At 42.1% G+C, this 27,101-nt stretch overlaps 1 protein-coding gene across 1 annotated transcript; it reads left to right on the top strand.

The window, feature by feature from the left end:
- Positions 1–4,288: 4,288 nt before the first annotated feature.
- Positions 4,289–26,740, top strand: LOC124150997 (polymerase delta-interacting protein 2-like). The gene is made up of 11 exons (XM_046523219.2): positions 4,289–4,433; positions 7,455–7,518; positions 10,577–10,674; positions 11,706–11,805; positions 17,637–17,706; positions 18,833–18,940; positions 20,679–20,815; positions 22,374–22,400; positions 24,419–24,544; positions 25,203–25,282; positions 25,785–26,740. The coding sequence occupies exons 1-11, from the start codon at positions 4,339–4,341 to the stop codon at positions 25,900–25,902; spliced, it is 1,023 nt and encodes a 340-aa protein (XP_046379175.1). The 5' UTR covers positions 4,289–4,338; the 3' UTR covers positions 25,903–26,740.
- Positions 26,741–27,101: the final 361 nt, after the last annotated feature.

Raw genomic sequence — 27,101 nt, 5'->3', positions numbered from 1 at the left:
AGATTTATCACTGTAAGGTTGATGGTATTCACAACATGGTCGGACCGCCGCCGTGGTCCAGAGGGTTAAGCGTCGGCCCGGAGAGCAGGGGCCACCTGCACAAAGCCATCTTAGCGCTAAGATTATCTTAAGCCTATGTTAAAGTATGGGAGTTACAATCATCTTAGCGCTGAGGTCGCTTTGTGCAAGTGGGCCCAGAAGGTCGGAGGATTAATCTCCGTCCTCGTCATACCAAAAGATCCGGGGAAGAATTGGTCTTCAGCAACCCATGTTTGTCGTAAGAGGCGACTAACGGGATAGGGTGGTCAGGCTCGCTGACTTAGTTAAGGTTAATGCATGTCATCGTATCCCAATTGCGTAGATCGATGCTCATGATGTCTATCACTCGATTGTCTGGTCCAGATTAGATTATTAACAGATTGTCGTCGTATAGCTGGAATATTGCTGAATGTGGCGGAAAACAACAAACAAACAAAGATACTAAAAGACGTTAAAATGTGGTACTTGTTGTTTCCCGGCCTGGCACTCGGCAGTGAGGGGCTTAAACAAGGACTGGTCGTCCAAGGCGCCGCGATTCGCTATGCAGAGTTGCGTCCCTTGGACACGCCAGAAACCTATGATTGTGGGTTCGAATCCCGGTTCGCCCCAATTATGTTTCTAGGTTTGTCAGCACCATACCCGTGCTCGTGGGTTTCACCGAAGTGGTAAACGTCTGAGACCTGCATCACTTCGGGCTTTCCTCCCACATTAAGCTGACACGCCGCGATATAACTGGAATACTGTTAAAAGCGGCGTTAAACCTAACTCACTCACTCACTCAGTGGGCTAGCACCATAAAACCGGCATTGGTCCGGGACAAACACATTTCTGCTCATGGACCAAGCTACAGTGTTATCATATACGTTATATGCCTATCAAAGAGAAATATCGCGTATGGTTTTACGCCGCTTTTAGAAATATTCCAGCCATTAGTTATCAAGGCGCGGGAGGGGGCACGGGTGGCCCAGTCGTCTAAGTGGCCGCGATTCGCTGTGCAGAGTTGCGTCCCCTGGACACGCCAGAAACCTATGATTGTGGGTTCGAATCCCGGTTCGCCCCGATTATGTTTCTAGGTTTGTCAGCACCATACCCGTGCTCGTGGGTTCCACCGAAGTGGTAAACGTCTGAGACCTGCATCACTTCAAGCTTTCCTCCCACACTAAGCTGACACACCGTGATATAACTGGAATACTGTTAAAAGCGGCGTTAAACCCAACTCACTCACTCACTCACTCACTCACTCAAGGCGCGGGAAAACAAAAATAAGCGTCACGCATTATACCCATGTGGAGAATCGAACCCGGGTCTTCGGCATGACGAGCGATCGCTTTAACCATTAGGCTACCCCACCGCCCCGTTGAAATAGAAAACAGGACAAATATGAAAAAAGAGTCGGCTAAACATGGCACATGAAAATTGTCAGTATCCGATTCTAGTGAACCGGAACGATACAGATCTAACATTCAACGAAGGCTGCTTTGCATACGTACATGTTTCAGCTATAAGCATCAGCTGGTGTCAATGCTTCGGTAAATACATCAGTTTTAAGATATATCCGTTAAATACGCCACTGAAACCCTCTTGAGCGATCAATGTCTATATCTGCTTTGAACAGGCTATATCTGATTCTACAAACATTACATGTACGACTCTCCGCGCATTATGAGTTGCTAAGATTAATCTCAGATGTCAAGTGATGGTTTAGATTAATCTGACGGGATATGATTGGTCAAGATTAATCAGGAAAACGCCGATTGGCTGAGATTAATCTTAATGGTCACGTGACCATTCAGATTAATCTGTTGAATTCCGATTCGTCAAGAGTAATCTCAGGGGTCACATGACCAGTATAATAGCAGTGCCATATATGGAGAGGAGGCTTTAAGACGGCAAGGGTGTACAGTATGTCAAAACGAAAACGTATTACACAAATTGTGGAGGCTTTGGGTCAGTTTTACGAGAACTAAGAAACTGTGAATGAAGAAAGATATTGACTTGATGTTTTAAAACGTTTTATTGATAATACCAAGAATCCACCACTGATTACTTTGTTACGCAACAATAAGTTGCACCCCTCGAATTCGGACTGTTCCATTAACATCGCAATATATTGTTTGATCAAACTATGACGTCACCAGAAGCCCGACTACACACAGACAGCATAACATGTTTTGTCGTTTACACTAGCATGACATCTCTAATTTGACACTTTAATGTGACCCTAATATCAGTGTTTATAAAATATATATTATGAGAGTGCTCTGTTTTATCTTGTATCATTACTCGTTTAAGAGAGAACACCTGATTTTGACAACACCGCAGCAAGCAGGTTTTCACAATCGTGTCATGAAGTGCAGTGTCGCAATTTATTCGGTCACGTGATAGTGCAGGACCGTAAAACGTAAACAACACCACGTGGCAAGTCGGCTGAAATCACAACTCGGCTGTTGACGGCTGCTCGCCCGAGGAAAACGTGCGGATGGCTTGAAACATTTTATGTGTGTTTTGATGTGTTTCTGTGAGGACGTATAATATGGCATGGGCAATATATTTTTATAAGAGAAGGCTTATGGTTAATGTGTATTTGCTTATTGTTATGTGTATTATGACCAACCAAAGGCGTATGGACGCCTATATGTCTTTGGACCAACGATGCAATGGCTATATAAACATGGGAGAAAGGAAAACACGGAATGTTTTGCCGCCTATTATGGAGGCCCAATATCTATAAGCGCTGTCTGAAGCCGGTAAGCGAATGTCGTTTAGGAAGTGGTCATTTATTACAGGGGAGGGGAGCCGGTGAGATTGGCCTTAGGACAGTATCATATCCCCCCCCCCCCCCCCCCCCCCCCCACACACACACACATATTTAATAAATACACACACACCTTATAATAAATTATCAGTTCCTAAATAACTTACAAATTTGTATTTATTTTAATCATTAATAGAACTGTGCCTTATAGTTGTGATAAATTATAAATAACATAACATTAAATAAATAGACCCGTGAAGATCCGGGTTAGAATAGGTCCCCATGCTTCTTGTAAAAGACGACTAACGGGATCGGGTGGTCAGGCTCGCTGACTTTGTTGATGCATGTCATCGTATCCCAATTGCATAGATCCATGCTCATGATGTCAATCACTGGATTGTCTGGCCGAGACTCATTGATTTACAGCCCGCCGTAATATAGCTGGAATATTGGTCAGTGCAGCCTTAAACAACAAACAAATAAAATAAATAAATAAATCACGCCCCCATTCCCATATCTCCTATGATCAGCACAGGTTGATGAGAAGCTATTCTAACCCGGAATCACCACTGAAGGACATTCGTGACCAACTCGTGTTATTCCGGGACAAGCCGAATAGTCTTCTTGCAGGTTACGGAAAGGGGCGAGTGGTGACGAATGCACTGAAGGAGTGTGGCAGGGAATACTGGTATATGTTTAACTACATGACTCATAACATACACCTGAAAATAATGAGGAACTGGTTACTAAATATATCCATATAATTATTATATCTAATTTTAAAAGTCGTATCCTGTATATTTCTCACGAAATCCATTGACTTATACTGAAATACAGATCGAACTGATGTCGAGTATGTATGGAATATTAGAAGGGACATCGTCGCTTTGTCACCCTTACAAAAACAAGTAAAAAGTGTCAAAATTAACACCAAAGCGCAACAATGCGACATTTTGACCATTTGTCGCATTGTCGCTCATTTTAACGCATTTTGCAGATGAGGCAACATTGCGACAACGCCACATATTTTGACCTTGACTTATTTTGACATTATTAGGATTCCGTAATTATGTAATCACATATGTTTTGAAACTGTTCTATGGCAATAGATGTTTGTTTACCCTTCATGTTTCTTCTGCATCTTTGTATTACTGCCTACTTGCGACTGAAACTACCTTTGTATTCTACCATAACCTACCCCCCCCCCCCCCCCCCCCAAAAAAAAAAAAAAATACAAAAAAACAACAACAAACAAACTAAACAACAACCAAAAAACAACAAAAAATAGACAACAAAAATAACAACTACAAAATACCATACCAAGCATACCAAAACAAAACAAAACATAAAACCCCAACAAAACAAACAAAGCAACAAGCAAAAAACAAAAATGTATAATTGTGAGCGTATTTTAATGTGAGACTCAATTCAATATCGGAAGGCAAAATAATTAGTTCACAACTGAAAAATCGACTACAGGCACTCTACCACTAAACTCGGCCTGAGTGTAAGGGGAGATAAGAAGTATATGCTTCCTGTGAAAGATGGCGTCGATTTTTCGGCATTTTGTCTGTCGTGTTGTTGCTCCAGTGAGATGTACTGCCACCAAAAAGCCCTGTCACAGATATCTGTCTACCAGGTGATCCATTTAACTCAATAGGGATAGGGCATCTACAATAACAGTATAGATCGACTAGATTAGTAAACTGTAAAACATTAGGCTCCAGACGGCGTAATGACCAAAATTTAAAAAAACCCAAAACCAACATGGTCTAGATTCGTAGTCATGGTAGTGTGCAACTGGTGAGGTTTTCAGGAGAGCACTTTCCCGGGTGCTGTACTGTTATTCCATTATAATTAGTGCTGTCACCTAAAGTGGGCACGTTTGGTCCCTGACAATAAAATTGGTTACGAATTACGTGACCCGTAAAGACTCGGGGTAGAATAGTTTTTCAGCAACCCATGCTTGCTGTAAAAGTCGACTATGCTTGTCATAAGAGGCGACTACCGGGTTGGGTGGTCAGGCTCGCTGACTTGTTTGATGTATGTCATTGTGTTCCAGTTGCGTGGATCGATGCTCATGATGTCAATCACTGGATTGTCTGGTTCAGACTCGATTACTTACAGACCGCTGTCATGTAGCTGGAATATTGCTGAAAATGGCGTTAAACAGCAAACCAACATCCCAACCAATTACATTTTAAAACATTTTTTTTCAGGATCTACTAAACTTAAATATTTGGCCTACCTTTAGAATACAGTACCACTTTTCAAACACGTGACAATACCCTTTGACGTAATTTGTAGTATTTTGTTGCTAGTCACACCAGCGAAACAATGCCCTGTGTTGTCAGGGGTCATTGAGTGTGCATAAGCTCCTCCCAGTGATCTATCATCTCTACATGCAACAGTGTTGAGAGTTTTGAATATTTGTTTACTAAATATAGACTGCGGCAGCACATTTTAGAACAAGAGCTAGTTTACGAAAGCACTTTAAATATTTATATATTTTATATTTCGTATTTTTCGTAATTCAATTGTCTATAATGGTTATAAATTGGAACTAATATACATATATTATTTTTCTGGTTCATTAATTTTCATTATTATGCAGAAGAATGCAGTTTATTAGGGATATTATAATGGCGTCAGTGTTAGGGTAGGTTACCCCGAACTCTATCCTTAACCCTTGGATCCCCATTACGATCAATCACCCCTTTACGATCATTAGGGTTAGGTACTTGTTTAATGGCTGTTATAGATTCTATAGAGGTTCCTAATATTCTTCACACAAACACGTCGAGTAAAAAGGATGCAATGGTTTTGTGTTGAATATTTTGGTTATTGGAAACTGTCCTGGAACATTCACACAAGCCACTTTCAGCGCTACATTTTTTCAGTACTGATTCAAAAGTGAACCTTTGTGTCATGACTGGCCATGCTCATGCCTCCCTCATTCCTTACTATTATCCACATCATGCTTACAGTGTTCCCTACCACACTTTTCTGTCACAAAAATCACACGACGAATTATTAAATACCACATCATTCATGGGTACTCGCGAGTTCGACGTCTGACTTCTGAAGCCTGGAGCCATTTTCAGTTCTCGCCACATCGGCTCATTCCTCACCACTCGGTATCTTGTAGATTACGGAATGGGATGAGTGTGCCAAATGGCATTGGGATTATTTGTAAGTTTCCGTAGACTAAAGTTACGAGACACCATGCCTACCCGAAACCTTCGTAAGTGTCCATCACCTTTCGACCCTTTTCGTTCAGTTCCCTAACATCATAGGCATGACTAGGTAAATTTGCACTTAGTTTCACAGTGTGAACATAGCTCAGTCGGCTAGCTGTCGGGCTAACAATCCGAAGGTCGCGGGTTTGTGGTTGCTTGTCTTTGAGACGTGGCCCATTTCTGGTGTCCCCCGCCGTGATATTGCTGGAATATTGCTAAAAGCGGCGTAAAACCATACTCACTCACTCACTCTTTGAGACGTGACCTACGGCAGAGATCGTCCTCACGAGAAGTTGTGGTACTGTTTTCTTAAGGTGCTCCCAACAATATTATTTAGTGAGTGAGTGAGTGAGTGAGTTGGGTTTAACGGCGCCTTAACAGTATTCCAGTTATCTCATGGCGTGTCAGCTAAATGTGGGAGGAAAGCCCAAATAGATGCAGATATCAGACGTTTACCACTTCGGTGAAACCCACGAGCATGGGTGTGGTGCTGACAAACCGAGAAACATAATCGGGGTGAACCGGGATTTGAATCCATGGTCCTTGGTTTCTGGTGTACCCAAGGGACGCAACTCTGCACAACGACTAGGTCACCCATGCACCATTTTTCTCTAGGTTCCAAGGCAGGCTATAACATGATGAATGGGAGGAAACATTCCTGTTGCTGTATTGGGGGTTGGGGTGGCCTAGCGGTTAAAGCGTTGGCTCGTCACGCACAGGGATTCGAACTCATATTCATAGGTTTCTGGGGCGTCGCAAATCGCAGCGCCTTAGAGCGGTGTGCCACTCAAAGCTGACACGCCACGATATATCTGGAATACTGTTAAAAGCTGCGTTAAACCCAACTCGCTTCGACTGTCACTTTCATGATCTGGTAATCGATGCTCTGATTGGTCGGATGAAAGGTCGTTTTGACGTGACCCCTAATGGGATGTCCTCACATCTTTGTTCAGTGATAGCGAGAGCTTAGATCTGATTTTAATGAGATTGGTGACTTGGTTTATTGTTGGCTGTCCTTCCCCAGTGATGCTGCTGTGATAATGCTAGAACAATGGACAAATAGAATATCTGAATGATTTTATCAACTTTTCATTTGCTGTTTTTATAACGTCATTGGGGCATTTGCTGACCATGTCCAGGACCCGGGTTCGATTCCCAATATGGGAACATTGTGTGAAGCCCATGTCTGGTGTCTCTGGCCGTGACAGTTCTGGAATATTGCTAAAAGCAGCCTAAAAGCATGACTCACTCTATCAGCATGATCAGCATCTCTGATCATCAAAGTTATTAGCAATTTTGAAAAAATAGGGGCATTATCGGTGATAATGTCAGTGTTCTTGAGCATGAAACATGGAGAAACCCTTCTATGTGGAACAGTGGAACAGTTGAGCTCCATTTAAATCATTTTCATTTGGTTTCAGATTGGCAGAAGTTGGGATACTAGAAACACCGAAAGAACATGGAAATTCCTATGAGACTGGGCAGGTAGGTGAGGGAGGAGGAGGCTTTTATGATTGTTGTTCAGAATTGGCACTTTGTACATGCTGTAGGACATAGGGCCTGCCTGGCTGTGGCAGGATCTGCTGACTCTGGGTTTTCAATCCCAGTTTATACTGATTAGGATACTTGGTTTTACCGCTTAATACCGACTCAATGGTTTCACTTTCGCCAAAGTGGTCGACTTGTCTTGCTTGCATCACTTTGGGCTTTCTCCGTTATTTCATTGTCAGAACACATGGTATAAGCTTCCTGTGTCCTTTGGGGCGGTCGGGTTGTCTAGTGGTTAAAGCGTTCGCTCATCACGGAGAAGACCCCAGTTCAATACTTCAAATGGGTACAATGTGTGAAGCCCATCGTGATATTGCTGGAATATAGCAAAAAGCAGTGTAAAACAATACTCACTCACTCACTCACCCCTGTGTCCTCTACCAGGTCAATGTCATTGTGTATGGGTATTGTGTACACACGCACAGAAACTCAGACACACACAGACATACACACTCCTTCACAATCCTGGCTCCACCTCTGAAGCTCAAATACTATTCAAAGCTCTGTTAACATGGGTTAAAGCCAAATTCCCTGCCTCTGCTCACTCTTCATCTTGTACATTGATTGATTGTTTGTTGTTTAACGCCACACTCAGCAGTATTCCAGCTATATGACGGCAGCATAAATAATTAAGTCTGGACCAGACAGTCCAGTGATTGATCTCATAAGCATCGATCCACGCATTTGGGATATGATGACATGCATCAACTAAGTCAGAGAGTCTGACCACCCGATCCCGATAGTCGCCTCTTACGGCAAGCATGGGTTGCTGAAGACCTATTCTACCCCGGGTCTTCACGGGTCGCATCTTGTACATGCCGTATTATGATTATCCATGTGTAGTTCTCTGAAGTGTAATCAGAGGTTATAGGAATAGGAGATGTAGGTGTTTGTTTCAATTACAGCATTTGCTTAGAACTCTGTTTCTTATAATCAGATGCCCAATACATGTACTATCCATTCCATATTGGACCCGTGAAGATTGGGTTAGAATAGCTCTTTAGCATCCCAGGGGGCGTTCGGGTAGCCTAGTGATTAAAGCGTTCGCTCTTCACGCCGAAGACCCAGGTTCAATTCTCGACATGGGTCTAATGTGTGAAGCCCATTTCTGGTGTACCCCGCCGTGATATTGCTGGAATATTGCTAAAAGCAGCGTAAAACACTCACTTTAGCATCCCATCTTTGTGGTAAGAGGTGACTATGCTTGATGTAAGATGTGACTAATGGGATCGGTTGGTCAGGCTTGTTGATTTGGTTGATGCATGTCATCAAATCCCAATTACGGGGATCGATGCTCATGATATCATTTATTGGATTGTTTGATCCAGACTTGATTGTTTACAGACTGCCGTCATATTGCTGGAATATGATGAGTGCAGGGTAAACAACAAACAAACATGCAAACAAATATGACATATTGCATATATAATCATGATAATGAATCGTTATTGTTAATCATTATAGTCACAGGTTATCGTTATACTTAAGTGAGAACCTAAAACTATTAACATTTGTAAAAGTTTTTCACTTTTGAGTGAGTTGGTTTATCAATCTCATTAAAATCAGATCTTAGTTCTCGCTACCGCTAAACAAAGATCTGAGGACATCCCATTGGGGGTCACGTCAGAACGACCTTTCATCCGACCAATCAGAGCGTCGCTTACCAAATCATGAAAGTGACTGTCAGAATGTGATTTCTAACCATGCAGCCTCGAAAACTTTAAAACGGGGTATTCCGAACGATAGTTACGGGCTTAACGACTGAATCTATACAATCTAGACCATATATTAGCCATTCGAGAATGTTCTTTTGTTCAGGTTTCAAATTTTTTAGCGAGAATTTGTCAAAATATGTTTCGAAGCGTAGTCGCCAATTTGAAATTAGTGCCGTAAAGCACGAGAATGCTGCCTTCTGATTGGCTAATGTCTTCTTCTATGCAGTAATTCCATTGGTCGGTCAGAGTTTGCGAAAGGTCGGTCTGACATCACCCGTAATGGGATGTCCTCAGATCTTTGTTTAGCGGTAGCGAGAACTAAGATCTGATTTTAATGAGATTGGTTAGGTTATATCACAGCGTGTCAGCTTGGTGTCGTAGGTATGCCCAAAGTGATGCAGGTCTCTCATTTACCACTTTGGTGAAACCCACCAGAACAGGTACGGTGTTGACAAACAGAGAAACATAATCGGGGTGAACCGGGATTCAAATCCACAATCCTAGGTTTCTGGTGTACCCAAGGGATGCAACTCTGCACAACGACTAGGTCACCCATGAAACATTCCTGTTGCTGTATTGGGGGTTGGGGTAGCCTAGTGGTTACAGCGTTGGCTCGTCACGCGGAACACTCGTGTTGGATTCCCCACATGGGTACGATGTGTGAAGCCCATTTTCAGGTGTCCCCCGCAATGGTATTGCTGGAATATTGCTAAAAGCGATGTAAATCCGTACTCACTCACTCACTCCTGTTGCTGTACAATGCTGTATTATACCAGTAGGGCTGGGATGATACACCAACTGTGGGATCCTATACGTATCACGATACCTTGCTCACTATCCGATAAGTATCATGATACTTGCATGTGCTCTTATCAGTGGTGCATAAGCCATCTTTTTTATAGACAGGATGGCCAAATACCTGGCACACCAACAAATTACTGTTGACAGTATGGCGCAATGGGTGAAAAACTATACCTTTTCACTGCTCATTTTCACTTGTAATTAGTGTTTTGTGCTACATTTATTAAAGAATACTTTTAAGGTTAGAATCGATACTTTTTACCTAGTGTGCGATTGTGATCGATACTTGTATCGAGAAGTAAGCTATCGCGATCCACTGATGCATCGTTGTATCATCCCACTACTATATACCAGTAAGGCAGTCAGACATGAAGACAGCTAGATCTGTAGAACTGTCTAACTTAGGACTAAACAATTCCAGTGTCAACGAATTGCTAATCAAGGTGATGTCATAAATATACAATACATAATTGTTTCAGCTGTTCCTGCATCGGATATTTGGTTATCGTGGTATTGTCCTCTTTCCATGGCTGGCCCGAGTGTATGACCGAGACACAGCCACGAAGACTGAGGAGAAGTAAGTAACCATGGTAACAGAAGCTGTAGACAGTGATCTAGACAATCCGTCTGACCTCATCCTCAAGTAAGTCAAGACAATGCCTTTTTGGACTCGATAACATGGTTAAGTTGAGCATGTTTAGCAGAAGAACATCAAATGAAGTGGCTTTTATCATCATCCAGAACTTCCTTCCCCAGGAGATAATGCTCAATCAATGTCATCTAGGCATTATCGTTTCAATGAAATTGCATCATAATGCTTTGGTGACCATTGTGACGTCACCGTCACTGGCAGAGAGATCAATTGCGATGCAATTACATTGCAGCAATATTTCCTAGGATTTCTCCCAAGCTATATCTTCTGTGGAAGCCAAGTGTGGTTGATAAATAAACATATCATGCATATACTCCTTCTTTTTATAGCTGTCCATGTGTTCTGTGTAGAGGGTGCGGACATCTTCCCAAGGCGAGGGAACAACTGACTATTTAATTCCAGTTTCCACCCTTGACAAACTAGACTGGAATTGTGGAGTTTTGACTAGACTAAAAAATCTTTGCATAGTCCAATCAAAATCAAGTAATGAAATCAACATCTGATTCGTAAATTGTTGTGCAGATTTTGGTCGACTGCAGAATATGCAATGCATGTGTACCATTAACCTAGCGTCAAACGAAATCGATTTTCCAAATCTTTTCACGTTTTTAATCAAGGTTCTCACATGATTCGATGTACTTCGTGAAGTAATACCCATTTATTACAATATAGAATTTGATGATGACACCATTTTGTTTGAAGCAAATGCAAGTGATATTAGAGGTGGTCAATAGAAGGGACATAGAAGGGACATAACTCATACTAGTCCACTGGTGGTGCTACGATCAAGCCCAGATATTCCAGCCTCGTTCGGTAAGATTGGAAACTGGATTTTTGCAGTCAGTTAACTCCCTTGCCTCAGGAATTCAAAGATGGGATGCAGACAACCACACTACAGCTTCAGGGCAAGGCATGCAATGTACAGCTGTTTTAGTTCCATGTGTTCTGTGTTACAGGAGTGTGGATGACAACACCACAGCTATAGGGAAGGAGGTCAAGGGCAAGAACCACTTGTACTACCAGGTGCTCATCGACGCCAGGGACTGCCCACACATTGTATGTACTCCATGCTGATATATGACAACATACCACCATGTCTTATATGTACCTGTAGGCCCCCGGGGTGGTCGGGTAGCCTAGTGGTAAAAGCGTTCTCTCGTCAAGCCGAAGACCCGGGTTCGATTTCCGACATGGGTACAATGTGTGAAGCCCATTTCTGGTGTACCCCGCCGTGATATTGCTGGAATATTACTAAAAGCGGCGTAAAACCACCCTCACTCACTCACTCACTGTAGGTCCCCAGTAGCCTATTCTGGTTGTAGAACTTAATGGATTGGGTGGTCTGGCTTGTTGACTTCATTTATTGCGTTCATCTTACCTCAACGGATCGTTGCTCACAATATCAAGCACTAGTTTGTCTAGTCCAGACTTGATTATTTACTGCCTTCATATAGCTGGAGGGGCGGTCGGGTAGCCTAGTGGTTAAAGCATTCTCTCGTCACGTTGAAAGACCCGGGTTCGATTCCCGACAGGTACAATGTGCGAAGCCCATTTCTGTTGTGCCCCGCCTTGATATTGCTGGAATATTGCTGAGAGCAGTAAAACCATACTCACTCACTCACTCATATAGCTGGAATATTGCTGAGTCCTGCCTTAATCAAGAAGCAAGCAAGGAAATCATATGACATAATGTGGAAGACGTTTCATCTCAGTCAGAACACTTATCATGCTGATATACTTACAGTATCTAGAAAGTGAATCGACTAATATACCTACACGTGGAAATATGTCAGACAAACTTTGAAGTTAAGAAATGAATAATTTTACCTTATCCTGACTCGTACTAATTTGCTTATTTCTCTTATTCCTGAAAGGTAGTGGAAACTTCCTGTGCTACGTTTCTGGAGAACAGAAAACATCTCATGCAAATGCACCCCTCTCATGTGCAGGTGTACCTTAACCGTATAACCAACCTGCCTGACTCATCACTAAATTATTATTTTCGAGCCAACCAGCTAGTTGAGAATATATCTCTGTACTTACTATCCGAACCATCCAATCAAAATTATCCATTCCCATTAAATTGTTTGGTTCAGATGGCCTTTTCCTGTCATCCCTTCATCAAATTCATCGATTATTTTTTTAATTTGGCAAGAATTTTTAATCCTTTTGGCCCTTTGAAATTCTGCCTGTTTTACTTCATGAAATTGTGGATTAAGTGTCCGCTTCATATCTCTGATCACAACCCGGACCACCTCTGCGCAGCATCAGACATTCCACAAACCTCCGACATTTTCAAAGGCTCAGCCTTTCACGCAGGCACAGACCTTCTCGCAGCCATAAACCTTCGTGCAGTCGCCGACCTGCGGGGAAGCCCCTGACCTTCACGAAACACTCTGTCAAAAGCTTTCAAAATACGCACAACCTGCTTTTTTTGCGGCAGGGCTCTGTACCTGCTTTTTCATCAAACACTGACTTGGTAGCTAGTGTTATTCTGCAGGTCGTTTTAGCCACACAACAGCATCAGCCTTTGAGCTTAACAACGGTATAAGGATCTATACCGAAACGTTGCCTTTAAAGTAATAAAAGCAGTTATCCATAAATTGTGTGTACTTTGTCACCTTGACTACCCTCTTATAAATCCAATCTTTCAGATAGATAAGTATCTTGATGCTTCTTTTATCAAGGCTATCTGGACTCAGTGTACTATGCACTATGGTACTATGCAGTACCATTACCAAACTTCAATGCCAGAAGGTTTCAATGCCCTTCACAGCATGGCCACTTTTCTCCAGGCTCTGGAGATTGATGAAGATTATATACTTTGATGTCGGATTAAAAACACAGGACATATTGTGTTGACGCTAAGAAGTTAGCACAGCGATGATTACACAGAATAAGAATCAAGAATTAATTTTCGATCATGTCCAATGTTCCAATTCAGCTGGACTAACTCTTCTTCGTCACCATGGCTTGATAGCCTACTCCCATTGGTGTGATCTTTATGCAAAGCCTCAACTGTGTCAGTTATGGGATTCCTCTGACATCTTTGATGGCCGCATCCGCAGTATCAGTGAGGTGGTCCAGGATGACAAGGAGGACCAGATGTTCATCAAATCAGTTTAGACAATGAACTCTATGTGCAGACAATCCATGCAGAAGACACAGTTCAAGAGCCGCTTCTCTGGAATCCAGAAAGCAAAGGACAAGCGTTCCACTAGCTATCCAGGAGGCATGACCACAGCCTATCCAAGACCCTAAGACTGACCAAATGAAGGGAAGCTGTTGAACGACTGGGACCTTCCACCTGTATTTTGAAGACTGGCAAGATATTGGAGAAATTGGGACATCCTGGATCGTCTGTTTGTATCAAACATTCTCAGGAAGGGCTACGGTCCAGATGTACGTGAGGAACCTCCTCTCTTTCTCTCAATCCACTGATTGTTCAATATCCCGAGACACTGCAATCCATGCTGACAGACGTGATAGGCACACTTCTTATGAAAGGAGCAGTAGAGATAGTACAATTAAACTCCCAAGTTATTATTCACCGATCATCTGAGTCCCCAAATAGAGCTCAAATGAAAGGTTTCATTTAATCTACAACAAGAAAGAATTCAACAAAAAACTATTTTCAAAAGCCAGACAAATTCAGGATGATCCACCTACCACAACTAAAACAAATGATAAAGAAGGACGATTACCTCTCAAGCATCGATCTCCAAGACGCCTACCTTCACATCCCAATCCATCCAGCCTCCAGGAAATATCAGAGTTTCCTGTACAAAGGACACCATCACCACTGGACAGTCCTACCCTTCGGAATTTACACGGGGGACGAAACCAATCTTGACTCTTCTGCACAACAAGGGAATCCTTAACAAGGAGAGCTACTCAGACTCCAACTGAATTTCACTCTGAAATTACTAACACACAGTTAGGATGGTAAGTCAATTATCAGAAGTCCGACCTCCAACCATCTCCCCCCGTTCTTGGGGGATCAGGTTCCTGACTGGACAGAACCTTATCCAGGTTCCAGAAGATCATAGGATCAAAATTTAAAGTTACCTTCAGCAGCAATTCACAAACAGATATCAGTCTACCCACTTCCTCCCAAGCTTTGAAAAAACAGGGTAGACTTCATCTACGTCCCATGCAAAGATTCCTCAAGCCGTTCTTAGATCAACAAGAACTCAAACTTCAACTCCGACAACACCTGAACAAACATCTCCGATGGTGGACAATTAAGTCGAATGCTTGTGTACGAACTAATTTGTACGAGCTAGAATACAACAACACCTATTTGTAGATGCCATACTCCTCAGAAGTAGCATCTGGTTGTGGTCCACAGAAGAAAAGAAGCTCTTCCACATCAACCACCTAGAGTTTGAGACAGTAATCTGGGCAATATCTCAGTGGGCATCACAGTGAGTTGTTCGTTCTACAACACCTTCTACATAAACCTCCAAGGCACGACATGGTTGGTAACCCTTCTGAGGTTAACATTTCAGCTGTACAAGTTAACAGACAGTCTGAATCGAAGAATCAAAGCAAGACACATCCCAGGAGCATCCAGTGTCTTAGCAGACATCCAGTCCAGACCATCAGTACCGTCACCAACAGAATGGATGCTATAGCACGCACGAATACGGTGTTAGCGTTGGGCGTCTCAACGTGCGTGATTTCCGTGCACCCTTTCGAGTTGAGTTGATTTGTTCAACTGGGTCATACGGCCCTGTGATGCAGGGGTAGCATTATGCAGATGGCTGTTTCAATGAATGCTCGTTCCACCCGTGACGAACAGGTCTGGTTGTTGATGAAATAAAGTGATAGGTAAATAGACAGACTTTTTATTCATGCACCAGTTGTCAATAAATGTAACATCCAGTTATGTATGACTGTTTAAAAATCTCATACCAACTTTGACTGCAGTATGTCCGATAGTTTTTCAGATATTGTAGTAAACGTCGGTACCTTAAATTACCTTCCAGACTATACATCAAGAAGCATTCCAACTGGCGACAAGGGTAGAAGATTGCCCATCAGTGGACCTGTTCACAGCCAGGTTCAACAGACAGATAGCAACCTTCATATACCCAGTAGCAGATCCTCATGCTTTGTCCACCAACATGCTGGCATTATCTGTGGTGAGAACATGGTGCCTAGACCTCTACCCAGATCTTTAAGAGCTTCAAGTATGGAGCATAATTGAACAACCTCACAAGACAAGGCTACTCGACCAGGGCATCTAAGGCAGTCTCCTTACCTCTTCAATGATCCACTAGGAACGACAAGTGGAAGAAATTTGTCCAGCTTGTGAAAAGGGTTCACAGCAACAAAGCTACTTCACCACAACATGTGGAAGTCTTGTGTCATCTAAGGAGCACAAGAAACCTCAATGGCTCAATCTTTGGAACTTATTTAGCAGCAATCAGCTCCGTCTTAACTATGACTACCCGAGAGAAACTCACCAAAGTTCCTGACTCATAGCCCTACTGAGATTCCACAAAGTTTAGGATCAAAGGAAAAGTTTAGATTGGGATTTAGACATAGCAACATCTTACCATCATCTGAGAACCACTTGAAGATGAAGATGACTTCGAACATCTGACACAAAAGACTTTTTTTCTCCTGGGACTAGCTACAGCAGCAAGAATGTCAGAAATACATGCACTCAACTGATTTGTCAGCGGTGAACGTACGTCAGAGATTGGATTTCTTCACGAAAAAAACAGTCGCCCAGTGTGTTCGTCCATTCTTGGATCAGAGGACATTGAAGACTGTTCCTTTGCCCAGTTAGGTCCCAACACACCTATCTTCAAAAGTCAAGCTCTAAAAGACAAAGACTGCGAAGACTATTCATCCCGTTCACGAGAAATGCTTCCTCAGAAGTCTCCAGAACAACTGTCTCCTTCTGGATGAGAGCAGTCATCCTAAGAGCTTACAGAGCAGCAGGTCTGGACCCACCTAAAGCATCCCACCCACATGAAGTCGGAGCGATATCAGCAGCTTTAGCCCTGAACAAGAATTGCTCTATTCCAACTATTGTGGAAGGATGCTTCTGGAGATCTTTCCGAATCATTACCTCAGAGACTTGGCCACTGAAGATGTCTCTGGCATGCAGCAATTCTGACCACTGGTACTAACACAGCAACTAATGGTACCTGCTTGAAGATATTGGAGATACATTCACCCACATATCTTGTTGACTAGGTGATGTCAAGTTACTGTCCCATAACCACCAACCGAGAGTCCACTGTATTGAAATGTAATTCAGAGCATGAGTGATAACAACTATGCTAAGATTACATCCTTCGCTTTACACTAAATCCGTTTATGAAGCAGCTTGAATGTTATTCTATGCACGCTTTACCAAATCCACAAAATCTTATGATTTGCTCCTTTTTCTCCAAAAAGGAGGTGGTACCTGACTCAGACATCAAAGAACAACAACAGAGCCTAGAAGATGACCTAGTCAGAATCACACATCCAGGTGAGACCTGCCCCCATCTGTGAGATTCAAGCAAATTAGTATGAGTCAAGATAAGTAAAATCTGCATTTTTTTATATAAAAATGTCTTTTATACTTATCCTGACTCATACACTGAAGCACCCGCACAGCCAAGCCACTCACCCCAATGTGATTTCAACTTAAGAATGTTAGGAGAAAGCAAAGAGTGATAGGTCAGACGAGTTAATCACTTGGTTCGAGTCTGCCTGCCCACGAGAGGGGTACGTTGGGGTGAGATGTTTTCTGCTCTCCGGGAACGCAGCACAGGAAGTTTCCTCAACCTTTTGAGAATAAGAAGAAGAGATAAGCAAATTAGTATGACTTAGGATAAGTAATAATGACAGTTTTATCATAAAAATTCATTTTACTCTTTCAGCGAGCGCAGACGGAAGCAGTGACATTCCTTGGTAACCAGGAAAACAGTCGAGCTCTGTATGCTATCCCAGGTAAAATGCAATGTCTGATTGCTCAGTAAACTATTGACTAACATTCTCAATAAGTTTAGCTAGGAGTTTCCTAAGGCTAAAAAAATAATAGTCTTGGTTCTCGGGCACCACCTGTATCAACATAAAGTCTGTCACACATTTTGTTTTTAATTCCATTTTCAAAAAAATAATTAAAAATCCTAATACTTAAACACAATGCACAAAAATAACTAAATTGAGAATGGAAACAAAAACGAAACTTTATGATGATGTGGGCAGTGCCTGAGAACCAAGACTATTATTGTTTTTAGCCTAATGTGTGGGTGATTATGAAGACTGACATAGCACTATATGATAAATATAGTTCACTCAAACACTGTATTCAGACGTGGTTTCTTCAATGAAACAAGGGACGGTCGGGTAGCCTAGTGGTAAAAGCGTTCGCTCATCACGCCAAAGACCCGGCTTCGATTCCCGACAAGGGTACAATGTGTGAAGCCCATTTCTGGTGTCCCTCGCCGTGATATTGCTGGAATATTGCTAAAAGCAGCGTAAAACCATATTCACTCACTCACTCAATGAAACAAATTACCAGTATGTCTTTAACATGTTTAACATCAATTATTTTAAGAATGACATTATATTATAAGAAGATTTCCTCATGTGTTTTCGACACATCAATTATTTTAAGAATGACATTATATTATAAGCAAATTTCCTCATGTGTTTTCGAATTGTAAATATCAAATATTAGGATACCATGTATTTTCCTCAAATGTATTTATGACACGGAAACAATAATATTTCTCTCAATCCAGGCTGTAAATTCTTTGGTTGGTTGGTTGGTTTGTTGTTTAACGCTGCACTCAGCACTATTCTAGCTATATGACGGTGGTCTGTAAATAATCAAGTCTGGACCAGACAATCCAGTGATTGATATCATGAGCATCAATCCACGCAATTGGGATACTATGACATATCAACCAAGTCAGCGAGCCTGACCACTTGATCCCGTTATTCGTCTCTTACGACAAGCATAGTCACCTTTTACGGAAAGCATGGGTTGCTGAAGACCTATTCTATCCCGGATATCTTCACGGGCCTGTAAATACTTTGACAATATGCTGACAGTGGTTGTGTGTTGCAGGCTTGGACTACGTGGCCCAGGAAGACCTCCTCCCCTACACCAGCACTGAGCGCTCACCCATACAACACGAGCTGTTCGACAAGTTCCTCATGCACGATACAGACAGCTGTAAGTGGTCGTCAGTGTTGATAATAAAAACAGTTATCAGCCCTGAGGAGTGAGTGAGTGATTGAGTGAGTTGGGTTTGGTTTTAACGCCGCTTTTAACAGTATTCCAGTTATATCATGACGTGTCAGCTTAATGTGGGAGGAAACCCCTGAAGTGATGCAGGTCTGAAACGTTTACCACTTCGGTGAAACCCACGAGCAGGGGTATGGTGCTGTCTGAGTAGTGACCATTTTGGTCGCAAGTGTGACTTAAATTTTTCATTTGCGTCCAAATTTGATCTGCTACTAGCCACTTTAGCTACCTAAAAATAAACGTAAATGGCGACAATATCTACCTTATTATGTAAGCATACTGTGCACACCCCTCTAGGGATGCAGAATTTTGGAAAATATTTTTAGACTTCACACCGTAAAACCAATGTGATCTCAGACTCTCAGTCTGGCTCCTTTAGCCTCTAGTTATTAGGTTTGGCTCTCTAATAAAAAAATGAACTTAGAGTGCTGGGTATCTTGTATCGAGAATACTAAATGTCAGCCTTGATTGTATCTCCATTATTTTATGAAATGTAAACTTGACCTTTCCCTCACCCCAGTAACATTGTTGGGAAGTGATGTCGCCATCTCCCATTATCACTAGCTTTGCACCGAATTTATCTTGTTTATCATCTTGAAGTTAACCAATCAAAAGACTCTTCTCAGGAGAGTTTGTCATAGATCTAAACATCAGCCTTGTACCACCAAGCTCGCAAAGTCATTAATAAACTTTAATGGGACAGGACGTCAACCTTCTGAAACTTTTGTTTGTAAACGGTAACCAATAACCCGCGAGCTAATTCAGCTCTCCTGGCCTTATTCTGTGACAATGTTCTGCTCCGGTGGACACACCATGGGTGTAGGGTTATCACGTGACCAGACTTTTCCCTTGTTAGTACAGCAACACACTTTTCTGATATAAGAACAGATGGCATAATGCAAGCCTTTCGGTGCGCTTTACATATTGTTTTGCTTAATTATATAAGCAAACTTCTACAACTGCGACAGTGCAGTGCATGAGAACATAGCTTTACACATAAAAGTGACCGTATCACTAGCTCTCCGTAGGACTTCAATAACAGCTTGTGGGGGATAGATACACAAATGAAATAGTTTTTGACGTTTTTGTATATTTCCTCAATGAAAGTTATGTTTGTCTAAATGTGTAGAGATGAAAAACCATGAATGGACTGTGTAAGACTTGATGTGACTGACTAGGCTGGCTGCAAGGGACTCTTGGTAGGAGAGTGATTGGCTTCATACTATCAAGAGGGGGCACGGGTGGCCCAGTCGTCTAAGGAGCCGTGAATTCGCTGTGCAGAGTTGCGTCCCTTGGGCACGCCAGAAACCTATGATTGTGGGTTCGAATCCCGGTTTTGCCCCGATTATGTTTCTAGGTTTGTCAGCACCATACCCGTGCTCATCGGTTTCACCGAAGTGGTAAACGTCTGAGACCTGCATCACTTCAAGCTTTCCTCCCGCATTAAGCTGACACGCCGTGATATAACTGTAATACTGTTAAAAGCGGCGTTAAACCCAACTCACTCACTCACTCATACTATCGAGGCATATTTATATTATAGTCTAGGCCTATACCCGTCTTTCAGCAAGCTTATATGTATTTCTACAACACAGCAAATGGCCAATCAAAGAGCTAGATTCTTGAACGAGTAATGATGTTCCTTCTCTTTGTTATCAACTTTTAGCACCTCCCTTCATGGCACGGGAGACGTTGCGAGCATGGCAGGAGAAGAACCACCCTTGGCTGCAGCTGTCCGACGTTCATCGAGAGACCACCGAGAACATCCGCGTCACTGTCACTCCATTCTACATGGGATGTAGGGTAGGTTGGCAGACAAGAAGGGACTCTTATCTGTAGCAGATTGGGTGATTCATTCCACATCACCTCTGTGGGGATTCCACGCAACCTATACAGTCATGGAAACTAACAGTTTTATCCAACTAGTCCTTAAAATAATAACATATAACAAAGCCCTAAAAAGGGCAAATTTCTACTACCGTATATGACCGCGGATAAGCCGACCCCGTAGATAAGCCGAGGTGTTAATTTGACCATTGAAATACGAAAGAAAATGATATGACCCGCAGATAAGCCGAATCAGGAATTGAAAGACAAAAAAAAACTGCGAAGTCGGACTGAAAGACGTGCCGGTACTCGCAGATATTCAAAAATATAAGATGAAAAACGTTGTAATTATATTGAAAAAGTAATTATTATTTCTAATAAAGATTTAACAAACCAGTCATCCACTTTCATAATGTGGGAAGCTGTTTCTCGTGGGTTTTTTTAATCTCATAATGATCGTTATATGTTGCCATCAACAACCAAGCGCCATTTTGTGAGTCGGTGTATATAGAATTATGAACCCGTGAGAAAATATATCAGCTGGAGCGAAGACTCGCAGTTTGAATTCAGCATCGTAAGCATGGCGTTTTCGTTTAAAACTCATGATGAAAACGTCAGTCAGTAAAAATATACCAACTTTTATAACCCCCTTTACACCACTATTGTATGTTAATCCAATTGAATTAAATAAACTATCATACTATGAACACATTGAATGACCATCACTTACTCACAGGCTTTTCCAGTAGTCCTTAGGATCCCTACACTATTGGGCAGTTTGGCAAGGACAACAGGACTAGTGCCAATTTCTAACGCTGCTATAGAGGTGACGAAAGGGATCAGTTGGTTAGACTTGGTGACTTGGTTTGTGAGTCATCAAGCCCAGATGAGTGAGTTAGTGAGTTGGGTTTAACGCCGCTTTTAACAGTATTCCAGTTATATCGCGGCGTGTCAGCTTAATGTGGGAGGAAAGCCTGAAGTGATTCAGGTCTCAGACATTTACCACTTCGGTGAAACCGATGAGCACGGTATTGTACTGACAAACCTAGAAACATAATCGGGGTGAACCAGGATTCGAACCCACAATCATAGGTTTCTGGCGTGTCCAAGGGACGCAACTCTGCGCCTTAGACGACTGGGCCACAAGTGCCCCCCAAGCCCAGATGAAGTGAATTGTTGTTCACAATAAGAATCAGTGGATAGTCTGGTCCATAATCAATTATTTCCAGTCTACCGTCATATACTTGGAATAGTGCTGAGTGTGGCATTAAACAACAAACAAATAAACGTAAATTGATTGGATGGTCAGGTTCGGTGATGAGGTTCATTGCGTGTCGTCATGCCGCCACTGGTGTGGCATGGCTCATAGTATCAATAACATGTTTGTCTGGAGGAGACTTGATTGTTTACGGGCTGCTGTGTTAAAGCTGGAATATTGCTGAGTGCAACATTTTGCAGGTTCTTTGTTTCGATTAATGAGTACATGGATCCTGGTGACATGGTTACGTGGTAAATGTTTCACTTTTGATTTCAGGAATCACAACAGACACATGTATACTGGGTAAGTAGGGCCTATTATTTTGCATTTGTTTCACCAATCTTGGCACGTAGGTAGGTCTGGTGGTGAACTGGTGCTTTTTGATACCGTTACATTTGACATGCAGTCAGTTGACTAGTTGACCTATTCACCAGAAGTATTTACCATTTCAGGGAATATTGATGACGTTGTCCTCTTGTGTTTCATCAAGGCAGCGTACAAATTTCACGTAGCCAGCTGAGAAATCAATCAGAACACATTGTAGGTAACTTGTTATCTCAAGTATTTCCACCGAGATTGATGGAATATTGCTAAAAATGAGATGCTTTAATTGGTTTACAACGCTTTACGAGATATTCAGCCATATCACGAGAGGGGACACCGGAAAAGGGCTTCAAACTGGGGTCTTCTGCGTGGTAATCGAACACTTAACCATTCGGCTTTAAACCATCCCGATTGTTGCTAAAGATGCCAAAAAGACCTCACTCACTAGAATACAATGAAACTTGGAACTATGTTTGGATATGTTGTTGAAAACGATGTGGTTCTATCAAAGTCACTATTGACACCATGTTCCTCTACTCCACACCGTGTGGAGTTTCCAGGGTAGAACATGTCCTTAGTAGCCAGGGTTCGAGGGGACTTGACTTAACTTGCACCAGGTGCATATTGACAAAAAAATCTAGTTGCACCAGACAAAACCAGGTTGCACCCTGGTCCCATTCAATGATCAAAGTTGAAACACAGGTGCATGAAATAGTCTACATTTAGAACCAGATGGTTGTTGACTGTGTCATGATTTTACATCAATTAATGATCTGTTGCTGCTAAACATAATAGGAACGAACACATGATCTTGGACCCGTGAAGCTTCTGGGATAGAATCGGTCTTCAGCAACCCATGCTTGCTGTAAAAGGCGACTATGCTTGTCGTAAAAGGCGACTAACGGGATCGGGTGGTCAGGCTCGCTGACTTGGTTGATGCATGTCATCGATCCCTATTGCGTGGATTGATGCTCATGATATTAATCACTGGATTGTCTGGTTCAGACTCGATTATTTACAGACCGCCGTCATATAGCTGGAATATTGCTGAGTGTGGCGTTAAACAACAAACCAATCAACCAACATGATCTTGAGTACCCACAGTCTGATGTCAAGAAAGCAAGGCAAATTACAAAGAACAGTAACACAGGGACTAGTGATAAATATAGCTAAGCTGTAGTTATAGTGCTTAAAGATCGATGTTGTGTGGAAAAGAAAGGTTAGTTTGATTTTTTTTACATGCACTTTGTGCATGTAGACATAAGTATTTATAGGTTTCACTTTTCAATAAAAGGTTGCACTGGTGCATGTTTTATATAGTTGAATTGAGCCCTGGTAGCCATTGCTTATTGTAAGAGTTGTGATTGTGCCATGATGCCCTGATGGATGATTGTGTGACCTAAATCGATGATTGTGTGACCTGAGTGATTGTGTCGCCATGCCCTGATGGATGATTATGTGACCTGAATAGATGATTGTGTGACCTGAGTGATTGTGTTATCATGCCCTGATGGATGATTGCGTTACCTGAGTGATTGTGTCGCCATGCCCTGATGGATGATTATGTGACCTGAATAGATGATTGTGTGACCTGAGTGATTGTGTTATCATGCCCTGATGGATGATTGCGTTACCTGAGTGATTGTGTCATCATGCCCTGATAGATGATTGTGTGATTGTGTCATCATGCCCTGATGGATGATTGTGTGACCTGTGTGATGGTGTGATCAAGCCCTGATGGATGATTGTGTGACCTGAATAGATGATTGTGTGACCTGAGTGATTGTGCCATCATGCCCCAATTGATGATTGTGTGACCTGAGTTATTGTGTCATCATGCCCCGATGGATGATTGTTGCTCTTGCTATTAGCCACTGGATCGCCTGATTATTTATGGACCTCTGTGACATAGTTCAAATGAATTGCTGAATGCAGCGTAAAACAACATTGACTCACACACTTAAGGTGAAACTGACCATGTAATGTTTTTTTTGTAGTGGAGGTACTGTGTGAGGCTTGAGAACCTGGGGGAGGAGACAGTTCAGCTCAGGGAGAGGCATTGGAGAATATTCAGTCTGTCTGGCACCCTGGAGACAGTCCGCGGGCGGGGAGTTGTAGGGCAGGTAGGTGATGAGACAGTGTTGCTATGGGAGAATATTCATTCTGTCTGGCACCCTGGAGACAGTCTGGGGATGGGAGTTGTGGGTGACTTAACAGTCATCTGAGGCTAGCTAGTTGACTTCTTCTTATCATAAGGGGCACGGGTGGCCCAGTCGTCTTAGGCGCTGCTATTCGCTGTGCAGAGTTGCATCTCTTGGGCACGACAGAAACCTATGATTGTGGGTTCGAATCCTGGTTCACCCCAATTTTGTTTCTAGGTTTGTCAGTACCATACCCGTGCTCGTGGATTTCACCGAAGTGGTAAACGTCTGAGACCTGCATCACTTCGGGCTTTCCTCCCACATTAAGCTGACACGCAGCGATATAACTGTAATACTGTTAAAAGCGGCCTTAAACCTAACTCACTCACTCACTCACTCACTCACTCACTCTTCTTATCATAATCAAGCTGAAGCTGTTTCAATTTTAAGACATGGGTAACATTTTCAGGTTCATTCCACTGATTTTACAGGATGGATTTTCTCTCACTCCTAAATGATCTTTTTACATGTTTTAACTCACTGTAGTTTAAACTTTGTAATTCAGCATGATCAATTTATGATAAAATAAATTCCTCACAAAGTTAAACGTTTATTATGATTCCTGAATTTGTTGTTTCAGGAGCCGATCTTATCTCAAGAGCAGCCAGCCTTTCAGTACAGTAGCCATGTGTCATTACAAGCTCCTAGCGGCCATATGTGGTAGGTACAAGAGTTCTGTCCCTTGTTGTCTTGATTGCCTAGCCTGAAGTTCATCATTATGTCCAAAAACTAGAAGTTTGCAGTATTACCGTTATACTGATAAGCCACGATTTGAAATACTAATGAATATGTATCAGTGCTATCACAATACGTTTGGAAAATACTGGTATATTGCGTTTTTAGAAATAATGCATATTTTATCTTGTTAGCAAAGTGTACGTAAGTAACAAGTCGAACTGAAATTATGAAATTCAAAAGTAAGCGACTTGATTCATGTGATCAAAAACAATTTAGACTATTCATGACCTGATTCCTGTGTTAAATGTTGTTGTGACTACAGCAACATCCAACAAAATGGAGGATGCTAAACGTGAATAATTATTGCCATAAAATTCAATACAAAAGTCACAAGTCAGAACAGTTAAATTTTGATGATTTGAGGAAGTATTCCTCTTATATTGAACAGGAACAAGCCTTATTTTGGAACCTCTATCTTTAACAGGGGCACGTACAAGATGGAGAGAAGAGACGGAACTACTTTCGACTGCAAGATTCCTCCATTTTCATTAGAGAGTAAATCAGAAGACAATACAGGCCCACATGCCTTCCTGGGAAGCTAGCACTGTGTTGCTATGGTTACTGCATGGACATGTGTCTTGGGTGTCATTGCCATGGTTAAGGACTGTATGTATCGTTACTGGGGTGTTGTTACCATGGTTACAGACGCCATGGACTTGTTACAAGGGTGTTCGTTACTGACAACCGAAGATGTGCGCCGTGTGTGAAAACTACTGGAAGAGCACATAAAAGAATCTGTATATACCATTGTTTTCTTTAGGCTGTATATACCGCATGTTCTGTGGACTGTATATAGCAAGTGTTTGATGGAGAGATTAATGTTTCCTCAGTGGAATTGTGCCCGAGCAATGGTGTGTGTTATTGGGGACATCTTATTAGCTTGTCTGAATTTGTTTCCTACCTTTTCGTACTGTTAACATTCAGATTTATTCTACTCAAAATTTTGCTATCTTTCCTACATACTTCTGTCTCAGGTCATGCCAAAAGTAAAATTCATTTCCGTTGATTAATCAAACAAAATGGAACCTTAATATTCTAAATTACCTTCTTGTTTGTAAATTGAATAAAGATGGATAGGCATATTCACAGCTTCAGAAAACATATAACCTAGATATGACAGATTACCTGTAGTAATATGAAAGAATCAAGTGTTCTTCTGTTTAGCATTTCAAATTCAACAAACCTTTCGACCGTTGTAATTCTGACAGATTTAAGTGGTTTGACAATTCGAGGTTCTTCTCGAGAAAGCAGATCTGTTTGTACTTATTGATGAAGTAGCCTGTGGGACATGCTTGATGATCCAGGGGAGTATATCTCCATTGTCTTGAGATAAATACCCTTGACCTTTCGCCACCACAGATTTGTTCGGGGTTCGTGGTTAAAGCGTTAGCTCGTCACGCCGAAGACCCGGGTTTGATTCCCGACATGGGTACAATGTGTGAAGCCCATTTCTGGTGTCCCCCGCCGTGATATTGCTGGACTATTGCTAAAAAGCGGCGTAAAACCATACTCACTCACTCATAGATTTGTTTTGAGTCTGATTTGACTGACATGATGCTGAAATTACCGTCCTGCCAATCTTACACTGTTCTTACACAATTAAAACTAGCACTGATATCACCAGTACTTGCCTGTACTTGTTGCTTACTGTCTCAACACACTCGTGATATCACTGCTAGTTTCAAACGGCAGAGACAGGAAAGAGGTATGTCATACATGGCATAACATATAGATTAAATAT

Source organism: Haliotis rufescens, unplaced genomic scaffold, assembly GCF_023055435.1.
Source record: "Haliotis rufescens isolate VD_foot unplaced genomic scaffold, xgHalRufe1.0.p SCAF_15, whole genome shotgun sequence".
NCBI lineage: Eukaryota > Metazoa > Mollusca > Gastropoda > Lepetellida > Haliotidae > Haliotis > Haliotis rufescens.
This window is presented reverse-complemented; position numbering and strand designations above follow the sequence as displayed.

What these genes read in the sequence shown, in the direction of transcription:
- LOC124150997 (XM_046523219.2), top strand. Translation starts at nt 4,339, where the DNA reads ATGGCGTCGATTTTTCGGCATTTTGTCTGTCGTGTTGTTGCTCCAGTG. An exon ending in GCCACGAAGACTGAGGAGAA is followed by an intron (nt 10,675 to 11,705) that starts GTAAGTAACCAT and finishes TCTGTGTTACAG; the next exon opens with GAGTGTGGATGACAACACCA. An exon ending in GCTCCTAGCGGCCATATGTG is followed by an intron (nt 25,283 to 25,784) that starts GTAGGTACAAGA and finishes TATCTTTAACAG; the next exon opens with GGGCACGTACAAGATGGAGA.